The 15,208-nt window shown below is 50.3% G+C and overlaps 1 protein-coding gene and 1 pseudogene across 3 annotated transcripts in view; one reads left to right on the top strand and one right to left on the bottom strand.

Annotated features, from left to right (window-relative positions):
- Positions 1-167: 167 nt before the first annotated feature.
- PTGIS (prostaglandin I2 synthase) overlaps positions 168-15,208 on the top strand; it is a 54,136-nt gene continuing 39,095 nt past the window's right edge. For all 3 annotated transcript variants that reach the window (XR_014832541.1, XM_085004232.1, XM_005654247.4), the window contains exons 1-3: positions 168-365; positions 10,696-10,819; positions 13,848-14,026. Coding sequence is in view for 2 of the 3 variants with exons in the window: in XM_085004232.1 (XP_084860358.1) it covers positions 283-365; positions 10,696-10,819; positions 13,848-14,026 (386 nt within the window). In the remaining variant the exon portion in view is untranslated. The remainder of the gene's footprint in view (positions 366-10,695; positions 10,820-13,847; positions 14,027-15,208) is intronic.
- On the bottom strand, positions 11,388-12,031 carry LOC146395359 (non-histone chromosomal protein HMG-17 pseudogene; annotated as a pseudogene).

The following is a 15,208-nucleotide window of genomic DNA, read 5'->3' as shown; positions in this document are numbered from 1 at the left end:
TCCCCTCAAACCCACATCTCCTCTCCAGCGTGTCCACATTTTCCACACATACGCCCCCCACCCCTTTCTCAGTCCAGCGCCTTAGAGCCCGTCCGGCGGGAGCCCCTGTCCACCCTCCGACCTGGGAGGGATCGCAGGCCCCGCCCCGCTCCGCCCCGCCCCCAGGCAGATGGGCGGGGCCAGGGGGAGGGGGGTCGGCCTCGGGACTAGGCCCGCGTGGCCGTTGAGGCAGACCCGCAGCTTCCCGCGCTCGGCCGCGGCAGCCCGGTCGCCGGTCCTGCCATGTCCTGGGCCGTGGTCTTCGGCCTCCTGGCCGCGCTGCTACTGCTGCTGCTGCTGCTGCTGTTGACCCGCCGGCGCACGCGGTGAGTGCCCCCCGCCCGGCTCGCTCTGCCCGGGGCTAGACAAAGGGGGCGTCGCGGCTCTCGGCTCCCGGCCGCAACCCGGCTGCAGCGAGGGGGTCGCCGAGACAGCGGCAGGCCGGCGCCGGAGCCCCATGCCCACTCCCGCAATAGGACAGGGTCCCCTGCAGCCCCGGGCGAGCCCTTCAGAGGTGGGAGTGCAGCCCCCCGGCCCGAGGGGTTCCCGCGCTGCTCCCGGCCCCGGGGCGCGGGCCCGGCCGAGCGGCAGTTGCCGAGAGGGCATAAAGTTGGGAGACGCTCGTGGGAAGGTGCGGGAACAGGGGCCCCCGAGGGCGAGAAGTGAAGTCAGGTCCTGGCCCAGAGCGCGAGGCCAGGGACCAGCGAAGGGGTTTCAGGTGGGAACCGAGAGTCACAGGTGCGGAGTGGGTGCGGACAGGCTGGGCGTGACTCCCGGCCTCCACCTGGATGCCGCACCAACTCGAGATCAACTCTGTATCAGCCTTGCTCCTCATTCCCATTGCACGGATGGCAGAGTTGAGGCAGGGGTGGTAGGCAGAGGCCCTGCCTGACCTGGATGAAGGGGCTGGGAAGGCTCAGTATTTCCCTGTGCCTGAGAACTCAGGCCCACAAAGGGGTCTCCCTTCTGCGGAGGTTCCATAGCCTGGACACAGTAGAACCCGACCAGATGTCTCAGCTTCCTAGGCGCAGAGGTTCTCCTGCCCCATTGAGAATCTGTGATTTAGGAGAAACACTAAGACCCATCCGTCTCAAATGGCAATAGGTCTTTTGCTTTTTATAAAATGGTTTTAAAAAATAATTTGAGGAGTTCCCGTTGTGGCGCAGCGGAAACGAATCCGACTAGGAACTATGAGGTTGCGGGTTTGATCCCTGGCTTGGCTCAGTGGGTTAAGGATCCCGCATTGCTGTGAGCTGTGGTGTAGGTCGCCGACGCCGCTCAGATCTGGCGTTGCTGTGGGTGTGGTGTAGATTGGCAGCTACAGCTCTGATTAGATCCCTAGCCTGGGAACCTCCATATGCCAAGGGTGCGGCCCTAAAAAGCAAAATAAAATAAAATGAAATAATTTGAATTGTACAAGGAATACATTTGACTTAAAACGAACATTTATCGCATTATAGATAAGACTGAAGCCCTTCTAACCAGGCTTCCGATAATTCTGGACCTCTCCTGTTGATTAATTTGGGAGGAACCTTCCAGAGCTTTTTTAAAGTACACTTTTTAATTTTAGACTGGTTTTATATTTACAGAAAAGTTGTACAAAGAGTTCCCAGATACCCCCTCACACAGTTTCCACCACTGTTAACGTTTTACGTTATCATGGAACAGTCATTAAAACTAAAAAACCAGCGCTGGTCTGTTAGAATTAATCAAGCTCCAGACTTTATTTGAATTTCATCAGTTTTTCCCCTAACATCTTCTTTCTGTGCCAGGATCCCATCCAGGGTACCTCACTGCCTTTGGTTGTCATAACTCCTCAGCCTCCCAGCTCTTGAGAGAATTACTTTTATGCACATAGACGTTAAGCCCGTTAGTCCGTAGATAAGACAGGGCAGTGGAAGTGTGTGTTAATGCGTGTGTGTGCATTTAATCAGTGTCAGAAAATTCCAGAAATTTTCTGGAAACTATTTTTAAACAGTGTATTAGTGTGAATTTCTAAACAATGAGCTCACGATATTTTTCTTTAAGAGCCAGACACTTTTCCAGGTGAGATTTAAAGCCATGCATTCAATCACTTGCCTGGAAAAATTGAAAACGAAAAAGAATAAATGCATCAGATAAGTGACCCTACGGAGAAATGAATTGTTTTTCCTAAGTTGTCAGGCTTTTTAGAAGCTCTCTATAGAGTTGTTTTCAGACTGTACCCTTGCTGTTTTCACTCCAGATTTTAATTTTGACATCTATCCGTGTTGCTACGTGGTGGTCTGATTCATTATTTTGATCTTCTGTGTAATATTCCATAATCTGAATAGGTGGCAGCTTTCTTTTCCCTCTTTTATTTCTGTCTCTATCGGTGGACTTTAAAGTTGTTTTCAGCATTTTTGCTGTTGCAGACTGTGTGCTGTTGTCATCCTGTGAGCCTCCTGGTGTGTACTTTTCTCTGGCATAAGGTGAGAGCAGCCGTAACTGGATACTGGGGGAGGGGGGTAGGGTACCTGCGTGCTCAGCATATGGAAACTCTCAGGCTCCAGGAGCAAGAACAAATTGAGGCATTCCCTGGTGGTTCAGCAGGTTAAACATCTAGCGTTATCACTGCTGTGGTTCGGGTTGCTACTGTGGCTTGGTTTGATCCCTGACCCTGGAACTTCCATGCACTGTGGGTGCATGCACCCACCCCCGAGCCCCCAGAAAAAAGAACGAGTTAGCCACCCTGTGCCACAATTTCCCAGTCTTTAAAGTGGGGATGATGGTGGTAATAGTAGGTAAGAGCGGAGTTGCTGGGTTAGAAGGAATGCCAATTAAACGTTATTTTAGCTTAATTCTTTTTTTTTTTAATTTTTTTTTTTTTTTAGGGCCACACTTGCAGCATATGGAAGTTCCCAGGCTAGGGGTCCAATTGTTAACCGCTAAGCCATGACGGCAACTCCTATTTTAGCTTAATTCTTGCTATCAACTCAGAGAGCTAATTTGTCTTTAGGGTGAGTTGTTGACTTTTAAACATGTGGTGGCTCAGAAATTTCACCAAATGGGTACTGGGGAGAAGTGTGGGTTGAGGGGGTGAGGAGTTCATGACAATTGAGGGGGTGATTGTGTGGATCCTGAGGAGACCCCACAGGGACCCTGATTTAGGCCCCCAGTCTCATTTTTGCCTCCCAACTTGGGAAGGGGGCACTCTTGTTACCCCCAATTTTCAGGAAACTGAGGCTCAGAGAGGCCAAGCCATTTGCCTAGGATTGGCTGGATTAAAACTCTGGGCTGCAAGAATTTTTAATTTTCAAGAAAAATGAATTTTCACTCTTCTCATATATTTTATTTATGATCTGAATGTTCGAAAGTCTTAAACCACATGATGTGAAGAGAGTCAGGTAGGCAGCTACGACTCGAAGACTCTTAACAAAGGACAAATAATCAGGTGTTAGGAAAAGAGGTAGATGAGGCTGTTGCTGTGTGGAGGGTGATCCAGAGTTTGGGTCAAAACACGCAAGGCCCTGTGCCTCCCTTGGCTGCTGACTGTATCCTCATCAACCCTCGAAGTAATATCCGTCCCTCCACCTTGGGCGAGGCTTCGAAAGGCCAAGTGACCTCCTTAAGGCCAAACAGAAGTTGCATTCTACATTCAGCTGGTTCCAAAATTCATGCTTTTCTCAGTCAAAAAAAAAAAAAAAAAAGAAGCACCACCCTGGAGTTCCCGGGTGGCTTAGCAGGTTAAGGATCCAGTGTCGTCACTGCTGTGGCTTAAGAATTTCCAAATGCCAAGAGCATGGCCAAAAAATAAAGCATTGCTTCAATCAGCTACTCTTGTCTTAACATATAACTTTTTTTTTTTTAGGTAAAAAATTTTTAACTATGAAAAATTTCAACTATGAAGTAAAAAAGAATAGTATGGATTTGACAGTTGTTAATATTTTTGAAACTACAGATATTATGATATCTCACCATTAAGTATTTCAACATGTGTGTTTAAAAAAAAACCAGTAACAATCACAATTCTATTATTCTACCTGAGAATATAAAAAATAATTCTTAAGATCATCTAGTTTTCAGTCCAAATTCAAATTTCTGCCATCATGGCAAGGAATTTTTTTTTTTTTTTTTGGTCTTCTTTTTAGGGCCGCACCCATGACATATGGAGGTTCCCCGGCTAAGGGGTCGAATCAGAGTTATAGCTGCTGGCCTCCACCACAGCCACGCCAGATCCAAGCCATGTCTGTGACCTACACCACAGCTCATGGCAATGCCAGATCCTTAACCCACTGATCGAGGCCAGGGATCAAACCTGTGTCCTCATGGATGCTAGTCAGATTTGTTTCCGCTGAGCCACAATGGGAACTCCTCATGGCAAGGAATTTTAAAGCTGGCTCAGTAACTGTGAGCTTTTTCTCCTGGGAAAGATGGTGAGCTGGGAGTGGGGAGGACCTGGTTGGGAATTTGGAGTCTGACTCCTGTGCCCAATGGGGCTAATGATCTGCCATGTGAGTATCAGACCATTCTTTGTGCTTTCCGGGCCTTAGTTTCTCCATCCGTGCTCTGAGGTGGCTCCTGCAGCTGGTCTCATGCCCCAGCCACTTCACCAGGCTGAATGCATCTCTCTTCCTCTTTGGGCTTGTGTGGTTGCTGCAGGGGGTGTTGGAAGAGGTCTCCTGGGTGGGAGACCCCTTTTTTGGCGGGAACAGAGGCTACAGTGGCATCAGATGTGGGTTTCTAGTGGCACAAGGGCTGTCCTGGGCCCCTCAAGGATACAGAATTACTAGGCACAAATCGATCTCATTCCAGCATGCACTAGCCAGAGGTCACCAAGTGGTAGTCTGTGGCTGGATTCAGGCCCAGGTGGGTGTGGTGTGGACCACGCAGTACAAGGGGAGAAATCTGGGGGAGTCCACACACAAAACTCCAGATTTCCAGCTTTTCCTGAAAAATTGGAAGATCTTGCCTGGGACTCAGTAGTAGAACCTGCTCTAAACCTTGCCACAGTCCCCACCACTCCCTATTGCCTCTTCAACATGCAGCTGTTCTCTTTAGCACTGTCCTTGCTCTCCTGTTTTTTAATTATGCTGAAGAACAATTTTATGAATCTGTCAGTTACAAAAAATGGGAAAATAGCAGTGAGAGCAGGATGGCGATGTGGTTTTTCTGTACAGTGCAAGGCCGTGAGAGGGAAGAGCAGGAGACGTTTAGGGAGTCCCTTGGTTGATAATGGCAGATAGCCTGCAGATGAGCACTGAGGAAAGGATGGGTTAAGCTGTTTAAACAGAAGCTCAGGCTGTTGCAGCCCAGCTGGGCAGCACCAAGCCCCTTTGTTCCTCCATTAAATCCTCCCTGAGGCCCTGAATTGAGTTGAAACCATGAAACAGAGTTCAGGTGATCCACCCACCAACACTGCAGAACTTAATGATGCAGCGTCCGCTCTGGGCGCTCCAGAATGCGGACTGCGTGCTGGGCGCTTAACTTGCTTTAGCCCCCTTAACCCTCTTAAAGGGCTGGGAGGCAGGTGCTGCTGATTGCACACCAATTATATACATGATCCTTTCATCAGAGACCTATTAAGTGCCTCCTGGGTGCCAGGCACTGTTCTAGGTGCTCTAAGAGTTGTCTGCCTCCGTGGAACTTCCCTTCAGAGAAGGTGTGACGGTTCACGGGACACAAAGGTGGGTGATGCTCTCCATGATTTTCACAAAGTTCCGAGTGGGAGAGAGAGGCAGGATGGGTGATGGGATTGGTGGTGGGGTCTGTGAGCAAATGAGCAGCTTTTGGAGGAACTCACGTGATGGGAATGAAAGCTCTAGGGAGAATCAGAACAGGTGCCTTGGTATCAGAAGGGCAGGCGATGATCGGCCATGTGGGCAGGAGCTGGGGATGAGCGGCTCAAACTCTGCATCCTGCCACCCAGCGCCTGGCCATGCCTCCCAGAGAGTGAGAGTGTTAGTGGGCGAGGCTAGAGACCACAGACTCCAAAATAGAGCCTCCTTCGCCCTGCCGGCCTCCGGCTGAGTCACCCTGGAATGCGACCTGGGCCTGAGTTGTATTCAGAGCCCGGGGGCTGGCAGAGCTGCCAGCATATCAGGGGTCAGATGCTGGGCTCCCTGCTTCCTGCTTTTGTCTGCACCTCCTTAGGACTTCCCTGGGGAAAGATGCAAGCTGCCAGAAATAACAGCAGGCTCGCTGGGGAGCTCTGGCAGCAGTGGGATAAAAGGCAGGGAAAGGAAGCCCCCGCCCCACCCACACCCTAAAAGATGGTTTAGGGGGATATCTCAGGCCCCGCACTTGGGCAGGTCCCAGAAACCTCCCTGTGTCTGTTTCCTCACCTGCACAGTGGATGTGCACCAGTCCACTTGGGGTGACTTGGGGCAGGGGAGCTTCAAGAACGTGGGCTCTGCAGCCAGGCCCGCCTGGATTAGAAACCGGGGCCCTCCACGGTGGGCCCTCAGGCAAGTGGTGCAGCCTCTGTGCCTCAGTTTTGTCTGCTGTAAAATGGGCATGATTAGTAACTGCTCCTTCCTCATAGGATAACACAGGGCTCATGGTGCATCAGCCACTATTACTGAGGAAGGAAAATTTTGGAAAGTGTGTAGGACCTGACACACAAGTGTTATGCAGGAAGTGGCAACGGGGAGTCTTTTGTTGGTCCTGCTTCTCAGACCCGGCCCAACTGCTCCCTGGTTGCTGGGTGCCAGGCACAGTTCTACAACTCCCCTCATCTTCTGCATAGACCCATGTGGCAGTAGTGGCGTCACTCCTGTTTTACGGATGTGGGATCAGGCATGGGGAAGCCAAGTCACAAGGCCAGCCAGAAGCATGGCTGTGATTTGAAGCCAGAAAGTGTGGTGCCAAAATCGGGCTCATAACCACCAGGCCCTCCTGCCTCTTGTGCCGTAATCGCTGCTCCCGTGTCCTGTCTCTGGGCCCCGAGCTGGAGCGGGATGGTGTGCCCTGGGGCCCATGCTCTGCCAGCAGGATGCGTTACCTTTAAATGGAGCCTTCAGGAGAAGCAGGCTCACAGGGAGATGAGGTGAAAGAAGGGTCCTGGCGTGTCCCCAGCAGCCCCTCAGGATCCTGAGCTGTACCTTTGCAGGTCTCCTCAATGACAGGCTCAGAGGTAGGGTTGGGGTGGGGGAGAGAGGAGGAGGGGGTGGGCGAGGCACTTCCTAATGCCCTCAACCTCCCCTCTGGTTCTGCTTCCATATTCCCCCAACTCTGGCCCCCAAATCTAGCCAGTTTCTCCATCTACCACCTGACCCCTCCTTTGGGTTATATTAGGGGACCGTCAGACCAAGGAGGCAAGAGGCCGTGGTGGAGGAAGGGTGAAGGGAAGGGGGTCGCCCTCGGACTGCTGGGGGTGGCACAGAAGCCCCCTGTCCTGGAAGTGGGAGAGTCGGACACTAGGTCTGGCTCACGGGGACTGTGGCCTCCACTCCCACTGTAACTGCTCTCCTGGGTGGTTACAGTCGTCTCCTGACAGTCTCCTTCCTGCCTCTCACTCTTGCAACCTTTTAAAAGCATAATTGCATCACTTCCTAACTCCTGTCTCGAACCCTCCAGAAGATCCCCATCCCCTTGGTGTGAAAGCCAGATTCTCTCCTTGGCCTTCAGGCCCTCATGGTCCACAAGTCATCTCCAATTTTTCACTCCCACGTTCTCCCTCCAGCTACACCAGCTCCAGCTACACCAGCTCCTGCTGTCTTCAAAACCTCACCAAGTGGTCCTACCCCGGGGCCTTTGCACTTGCTGTTCCTGCTGCCTTTAAGGTTCTTCTCCCTGCTCTTCCTTCGGGTATTTGCTTACACAGTACCTCTGTGGATAAATCCTTTCTGGCCACCTTCTCTAAACCAGGCCCCCTCACTATCTCACATCACCCTTCTCTCATGAAATATAATTCGCATACTATATAAAACACCCTTTTAAAATACGCAATTCAGTGTTTTTTAGTAGAGTCACATGATTATGCAACCATCACCACTGTCTAACTCGAGAATATTTTTGTCACTCTGGGAAGAAACCTTGTACCATTAGCAGTCACTCTCCATCCCTTCAAACCCTGGAAGCCACGAATCTCCTTTCTATCTCCTCTCCATTGATTTGTCTTTTCCAGACATTCCATAGAAATAGAATCAAACACTACGTGGCCTTCTGTGTCTGGCTCCTTTGTTTCTGCTGCGCCACGATGGGAACGCCGACATGTCTGGCTTCTTTGACTCAGCATGATGGATTTGAGGTTCTTCCACCCTGTGGCTTGAGCACAGTACTTTGTTCCTTTTCATGACTGAATAATGTTCCATGGCTTGAGCAGACCACATTGTGTCTATCCATTCTCCCGTCAGTGGACATCTGGGTTGGTTCCACTTGGGGGCCATGATGATGAATGCTGCTGTGAACAACAGTGTATAAATTTATGTAGGAACATATGTTTTCAATTCTTTGGGGCATGTTGCTGGGTCGTATTGTCGCTCTGTTTAACCTTTCAAGGAACGGCCAGACTAGTTTCCAAAACAGCTGCACCATTTTGCATCCCTGCCAGAAATACGTGAGGGGTCCAGTTTCTCCACATTCTTGCCAGCACTTCTTCTTCTTCTTCTTTTTTTTTTTTTCTGTCTCTTTTAAAATTATGGCCCTCTTCATGGGTTTGGGTGGCGGTGCTGTGTGTGGTTTGATTGCATTTCCTGGTGACTAATGATGCTGAGCACCTTTTCATGTGCTTACTGGCCATTTGTATATCTTCCTTGGAGAACCATCCATTCATATTCTTTTGTGCATGTTTTAATTGGGTTTTTTGTCTTTTCAGTGTCATGTTGTATCTCCTTTAGTTTCTTCATCACCCTTCTCGCTCTCTGGAATGATTTTGCTTTTTTTGTTTTTGTCTGTCTCCCCTTATTAGTATGTCAGCCCCATGAGGTCAGAGAGCTCCCCCTCATCTTCCCTGTTCATGGCTGTATCTCCAGCACCCCAGTATGGTTAGTTAATATTTGGTGAAAAAGTGAGTGAATCCACAGGGACCAGAGAAGGGGTGATTCACTCACTCACTGAGCAGACAGGGAGCTCGCTGCATCCCTGTGGTTCTGATAACTCTGAGACTAAAACAGGGCCGTAGCCTGGGTTTAGGGACCTCCAAGGGGTCTTCCATGAGTCCCAGCCCTGCAATAGTGTGAGGCCCATTTTGTGATGGGCCTTAGCCAGCCGTCCCTCCTTCAGAGGGTGGGAGGGGGAGGATGAGATGAGACATTCCTATGTCAAGGACTTGGCCAAGGCCAGGACCTGGTGCAGGTGCAATGTTGAGTTTGAGTGTATTGGTTATCTCTTGCTGCGCGACAAATCACCACACACTTGGGAGCTTAAAACAACACCCATTTATGAGCTCACACTTTGGTGGGTCAGAAGCCCAGCACAGTGTGGCTAGGTTCTCTGTCCAGAGTCTTATAAGGCTGAAATTAAGGTGTCATCCAGGCTGCCTTCCTATCAGGAGCCTCCGGGAAAGGATCTGACTGAATTCCACTCCTTGCGGTTGTGGGACTGAGCTTCCCATTGCTTTGCTTGTGGCCAGCCCAGGTCCTCTCGTGGCTTCTAGAGGCGGTCTTCATCCCTTGCTATGGAGCCCCTTCCGTCTTCAAAGCCAGAAACAAAACAATCTCCCTTAGGTCAAATCTCTCTCGTCTTTTGAGTCTCTTTTCCCAGGAAGAGCCCTGTCCCCACCTGATTAGGTAAGGCCCACTAAGAAGAGTCAGTCTTTTTAAAAGTCAGCTGTACCACCTACCCCATTCTGTGGGAGGGGACTATACAAGCTGTAGGTCGTTGTGGTCATCTTAGAATTCTGTTGATCACAGTGAGCTATAAATATGTTATTATGTCCTCAGAGGAGTCCCTCTGCTCTCACAGATGAGTTTTTGACCTTGAATATCACACACACAACCTTCCCACCTCCTGGCTGAGCTAGCTGTACTCCTGGGGCATCACCACAGGCCATGGGCGTAGCTTCTGGCCTCCTGGGATACTTGCCCTGAGAGCTGGAGAGAGGCAGCCAGGGGTCAGTGATGAGGCCAGTTCTTGCTGCCGTCCGGCCATGCTCTCCAGCCTCAGCCTTTCTCCGTGGGCATGACAGGGAGTGTGAGAGGACCAGGGCCCTGGTCCACACTGGCTCAAACAGAGAACTCTGTATCCTTATACTACTGGGTTCTGGAAAGTTCTCCTACCTGCAGAGATGACCACCTCGATTGGACCCTCTAATATGTACCAACATCAACTGGTCCCCTAGTCTATTCCCTACTCAGCAGCCAAAAGATCCTGTAAAACCCTAAGCTAAGTCATGTCCCTGCTCTGCTCCAGAATCCCGTGGCTCCCACTGCGCTCAGAGCTGCCCGCAAGGTCCCGTGTGATCTGGCCTCTGTGACCCCTCTGGCCTGGACTTCCACTGTTTCTCCTTCTTCCCTCCAGTCCAGCCACACTGGCCTCCTCACTGTTCCTTGAACACCCCAGGCATGATCCAGCCCCAGGGCCTTTGCTCTTGTTGCCTCTGCCCAGAAGCCCCTCCTCCAGCATCCACCCCCTTCAGGTCTTTGGTCAAATGTCTTCTCTGAGAAGACTGCACTCCACTTGAAACCACCCCCACGCCCTACACTCTGTCCTCTTCCCAGCTTTATCCAATGGTAATAAGTGCTGTGGCTTCCGCAGGCGCCCTGGCGAGCCCCCCCTGGACGTGGGCAGCATCCCCTGGTTGGGCTATGCCTTGGAGTTTGGAAAAGATGCCGCTAGCTTCCTCACTAGGATGAAGGAGAAGCATGGTGATATCTTTACCGTAAGTGCCTCTTGGGAGGGAAGGGGAGGAGCAGCTGGGCGGCTGATTAAACCTGGTGTTCACTGAGTGCTTCAGTATCCATTCCTACACTAACCATCCCGGGGTCCAACCAACTTTTTTTTTTTTTCCAACCCAAACTATCCAGCTTTATTAAAGATATTTTTCATAAACAATCATGGCATTTCAGGCAGGACATGGGCAGACAATCGCTAACAGTATACAACAACGTTCAAACTCCCTTTTTCCATGGACTGCCACAAGCAGCCACTGTAAGACCCACGAAGTCCTCACGTGATGCTCTGAACAGGGAAAGTTTGGGGTGCGGGTTGACACTTCACATTGAGCATGTCGTTGAACGTTTCACAAGCCGACCCCGACTTTCAGGAAACGGAAATGAAAAGGGCAGAATTATCAATCTGAAGCGCCACAGTCTAAAAAAGGAACCACGCTCTTTTGAGGGATGCCCTCTCAATGGTGACACTGGAAGGTCCACATTGCCTGACATTCTGATAACCAGCTTTGTGGGATCAGGTCCCAGTGCGTCTCTCTGTGATTAAGGGAGTCAGGTCTACGCTGAAGGTGGAGAGGGAGAAGAGGGCTTAAAAACCAGTTTTAGTTTTCCACGTCCCAAGATGGCTAATGTGTGTCAACATCCAGGAATCCCTCCTTCCTGGGAACCAAGAGAAGGTCTCAGAACTAGACGGCAAAGGTGTTTTTTCCCCATGTCAATCCAGCTTCAGAGACATTCTGTTAGTGACACGTGCGCTCCCCCCAAAGCAACAATGAAGTGTTCCATGTGCTAACAGCATAGCTTAAAAAAAAAAGTAAAGCAAAATTTTGCATTTTTATAAAACTTGATAAAAAATAGTGTTTCAAACTGTGCAGTCGCCACAAGTGCACAGTCACCAGAAATGCACACACGTTCCTTGGCATCTCCAGCACCTTCGGCTTTCTATGCCTGGTCTGTGTTGGCATCTCCATTTTCTGCAGGGTTCTTCCCATCCCTGCCAGCATCAGCTTTCCCCTCTTTCCCTTTGGGTACCTCCTCTCTCTTCCTTGCAGGGGTCTTTTTAGGCTTGGGCTCTGGCTTTGGAGGAGCAGGTGTAGCAGATAACCTTGCAGATTCTGTGGTTCGTCCTTCACCTTGGCTTTATCTCCTTTAGCGTCCGCTTCAGCCTTTCTCTTGGGCGTGGTGATGGCAGCGGTGGCCATGGGGATGCAGTGGCACGAGAGCTTTGGTCGATCCAGGGGTTGCTCTCGCCTCTTCTCCACACTGCCTTTTTTTTTTTTTTTTCCGACTGCACCCACAGCATGTGGAAATTCCTGGGCCAGGGACTGAACTCGCATCACAGCAGCGACCTGAACTGCTACAGTGACAGCACTCAGCTCACCTTCTGTATGCCCATCCAATGCTTCCCCAACACCCATCCCTCCGTTACCCCTCTAGCATTTTCCCAGCATCGAGCTGTGCAGTCATTCATTAGTATCCGATGTGTGTACCTTTGTCTAACCAAGCTCTATCCGTTCATTCAGCTTCCATCCATCTAGCATCAGCTCATTCATCTAACACCTGTCTGCCTGCCCAGTATCTAAGAAACTTTCTTCCACTTAGTACTGACCCGATATTCATGTATATATTCCATTTCCATCAAACCCCCGTCTAGCCACACATGTGTCCATCTTTCTAAACAACTATCCAACAGCTGTCTCTCCATCCATTTATCCATCATCTCTTCCTCCATCTGTCGACCCAAATTTACCCAGTGTCTTCCAGTTGTATACCTAGTAGCATCCATCCAGCTTTCATCTGTATATTGAATTTCCACCAGCTTCCATCTTCCACTCATCTGCCCATTTCCCATCCATCTGCCACTAACCCAGCATTCAGTTATCAGTCCATTCAGCATCCAGAATCTCTCCACTCAGTATACATCTATTTATATCTCTCCGTCCACCCCTTCAACATCCAAAGAGCTGCGACTCATCCATCCATCTTCCATGTATCCTTCTAACTTGCATCCAACATTCGTCCTTCAGTCTGTGTACCCAGGATCCACTTAGGGTCCTGCCGTCCATGTACCCAACATTCAGTGATAGGTTTAGTTTGCAGCCAACCTCCAGCTGCCCATCTAACATACATTCAGTGATCTGTCCTTTCATTTATCCACCCGTCTTAACAATTTATCCTATACCACGTTGGGGGATATTGGCCTTTATTTTATAAGAGAGTGTGGTTGAGACACAGCGGCATCTGGAAACAGGACGAAGGCAGTGGGTGGTTAAGAGCTGTGTGACCTCCTCCACAGACACTTGAGGGAAAACGCCGGTGCCTTTGTTGACGGCAGGATCACAGCCTTGCAGTGCTGCTTCCTTCCCGTCTTGAGCAGCATCCCACACGCAGAGCTCAGCCTCCCAGAGAAGTGGGTATGGCTTTCACATCCACTAGCATTTACCTAACAATATCCTCCCTGCCCCCATCCTTCTATCCACCTACTTCATCCATCCATCCTTCCTTCCATCCATTCATCTATTCATCTACCCCCCACACACACTTACAATGTATCCCCAGCATTTATCCACCGATATCCATTCATCCATGTATCCATCCACCCAATTAATTCGTCCATCCATCCAATCCATCCACGTATGACGCACACGCATCCACCTGCTGCCTTCAGACTCTCTCCTGACTGCTGGAGATGCGACAGTAATCCAGATAACCATGGCAAAGGCTTAAAAGGGAGGCGACTAAGAGCGTAACCTCTCATTCAGAAAGGGGTTGGATTCCAACCCCAGCTCTGCTGCTTCACCGCTGTGTGATCTTGGGCACATTATGTGCCTTCTGTAAGCCCCACATTTCAACTGTAAGTGGGTGAATGATGGTCCCACCTCACAGGGTGCTCATGAGGGGAGCTGAGGGACACGGTCTGTTGACTACCAGGCGGCACAGGGTAAGCCCTTGACCTCAGAGACCTCAGAGCCCCTGTTCATGGCTCTACTCTTCACTCCATCCCCGCCGACTTCCCAGGTGCTGGTGGGCGGCAGGTATGTCACTGTCCTCCTGGACCCACACTCCTACGACTCGGTGGTGTGGGAGCCCCGCACCAAGCTGGACTTCCACGCCTACGCCGTCTTCCTCATGGAGAGGATTTTCGACGTGCAGCTTCCACATTACAACCCCGGGGATGAAAAGTCCAAGATGAAACCGTGAGTGGCCTCAGACAGTACCCGTGGGGGGCCAGCGTGGGCAGCCGGCTTCTGCCCATGCCGTTCAAGTCCTGGGTGGGTTGCACTTGTCTCTACAACAGGTGTGCAGTCAAGACATTTTGTTTTGAGAAAACAAAAACAAAAGACAGCCACAGCGAACTGGGCTGAAGAAGAGCTCTCCTTAAGAGGCAGCTCTAATTTTCGTAGGAGGCAAGGGTTGAGGTCAGGCTGACTTAGATTCAAATCCCAGCTTTCCTACCGCCTCGCTTTGCGACTTTGGACAAGTCACCACCCTCCTCTTGGAGCCTCTCTTTCCCCATCTGTCAAATAATGGGAAGTGGTGGGGTGATTAATTTTTTACTGTTTTATTTTATGGCCACACCCATGGCATATGGAAGTTCTTGGGCCAGGGCCTGAATCTGAGCCACAGCTACGGCAACGCCGGATCCTTTAACCCACTACGCTGGGCTGGGGATTGAACCTGCACCTCCGCAGTGACCTGAGCAGCTGTAGTCGGATTCTCAACCCATTGTGCCATGGCAGGGACTTAATAATAATTATTAATATTTTTAAGTCCATGCTCTGTGGGCACCATGCATGATTTCATGAATTTTCACAGCAATGCTGGATGGAAACTTTTTATAGACTTTGTAAACTTTTATAGCCCCATTTTATAGATGAGAACACAGAGGCACAGAGAAGAGAAGTGGCTTGCCCAAGGTCATATAGCAGGTCCTGAAACGTAAGTGATAATTAAATCAACAAGGGGACCTGTGAGCACATTTACTCTGTATTCATTCAGCAGACACCTGAGGACCTGCTGGTCACCATCCTCCCTTTGAAGACACCTGCCAAATGCCAGGTGTTTGATAGGCTTGCATTTATATCTGTGTAATAGCCTTAGCGGAAGGTATTTTTATCCTTATTTTAAGAATGAAGAAACTGAGGCCCAGAGAAGTAAAGCGACTTACCCAAGGTCTACTGCTAGTGCGTGGCAGAGCTGGGATTTGAACCAGGTCTGCAGACTTGACAGCTCATTCTCCCCCACCCAAGATACTGAGGAAATAAGACTGTGCATCCACCCCTAAGGGGTGCACGCAGTCTGATGGTCATCCACAGAGATCTGTCTCCAGGAAGCATCGCCTCTGGGTCAGGAAAAGCATCTAGAAGGCAGGGCTTTGC

Source organism: Sus scrofa, chromosome 17, assembly GCF_054392235.1.
Source record: "Sus scrofa isolate SSC_HxYL_T2T_F1_AM1 chromosome 17, Sscrofa_HxYL_maternal_Yorkshire_Landrace_v2.0, whole genome shotgun sequence".
Lineage (NCBI taxonomy): Eukaryota > Metazoa > Chordata > Mammalia > Artiodactyla > Suidae > Sus > Sus scrofa.
The sequence above is the reverse complement of the archived record's forward strand: the minus strand, read 5'-3'. Positions and strand labels throughout refer to the sequence as shown.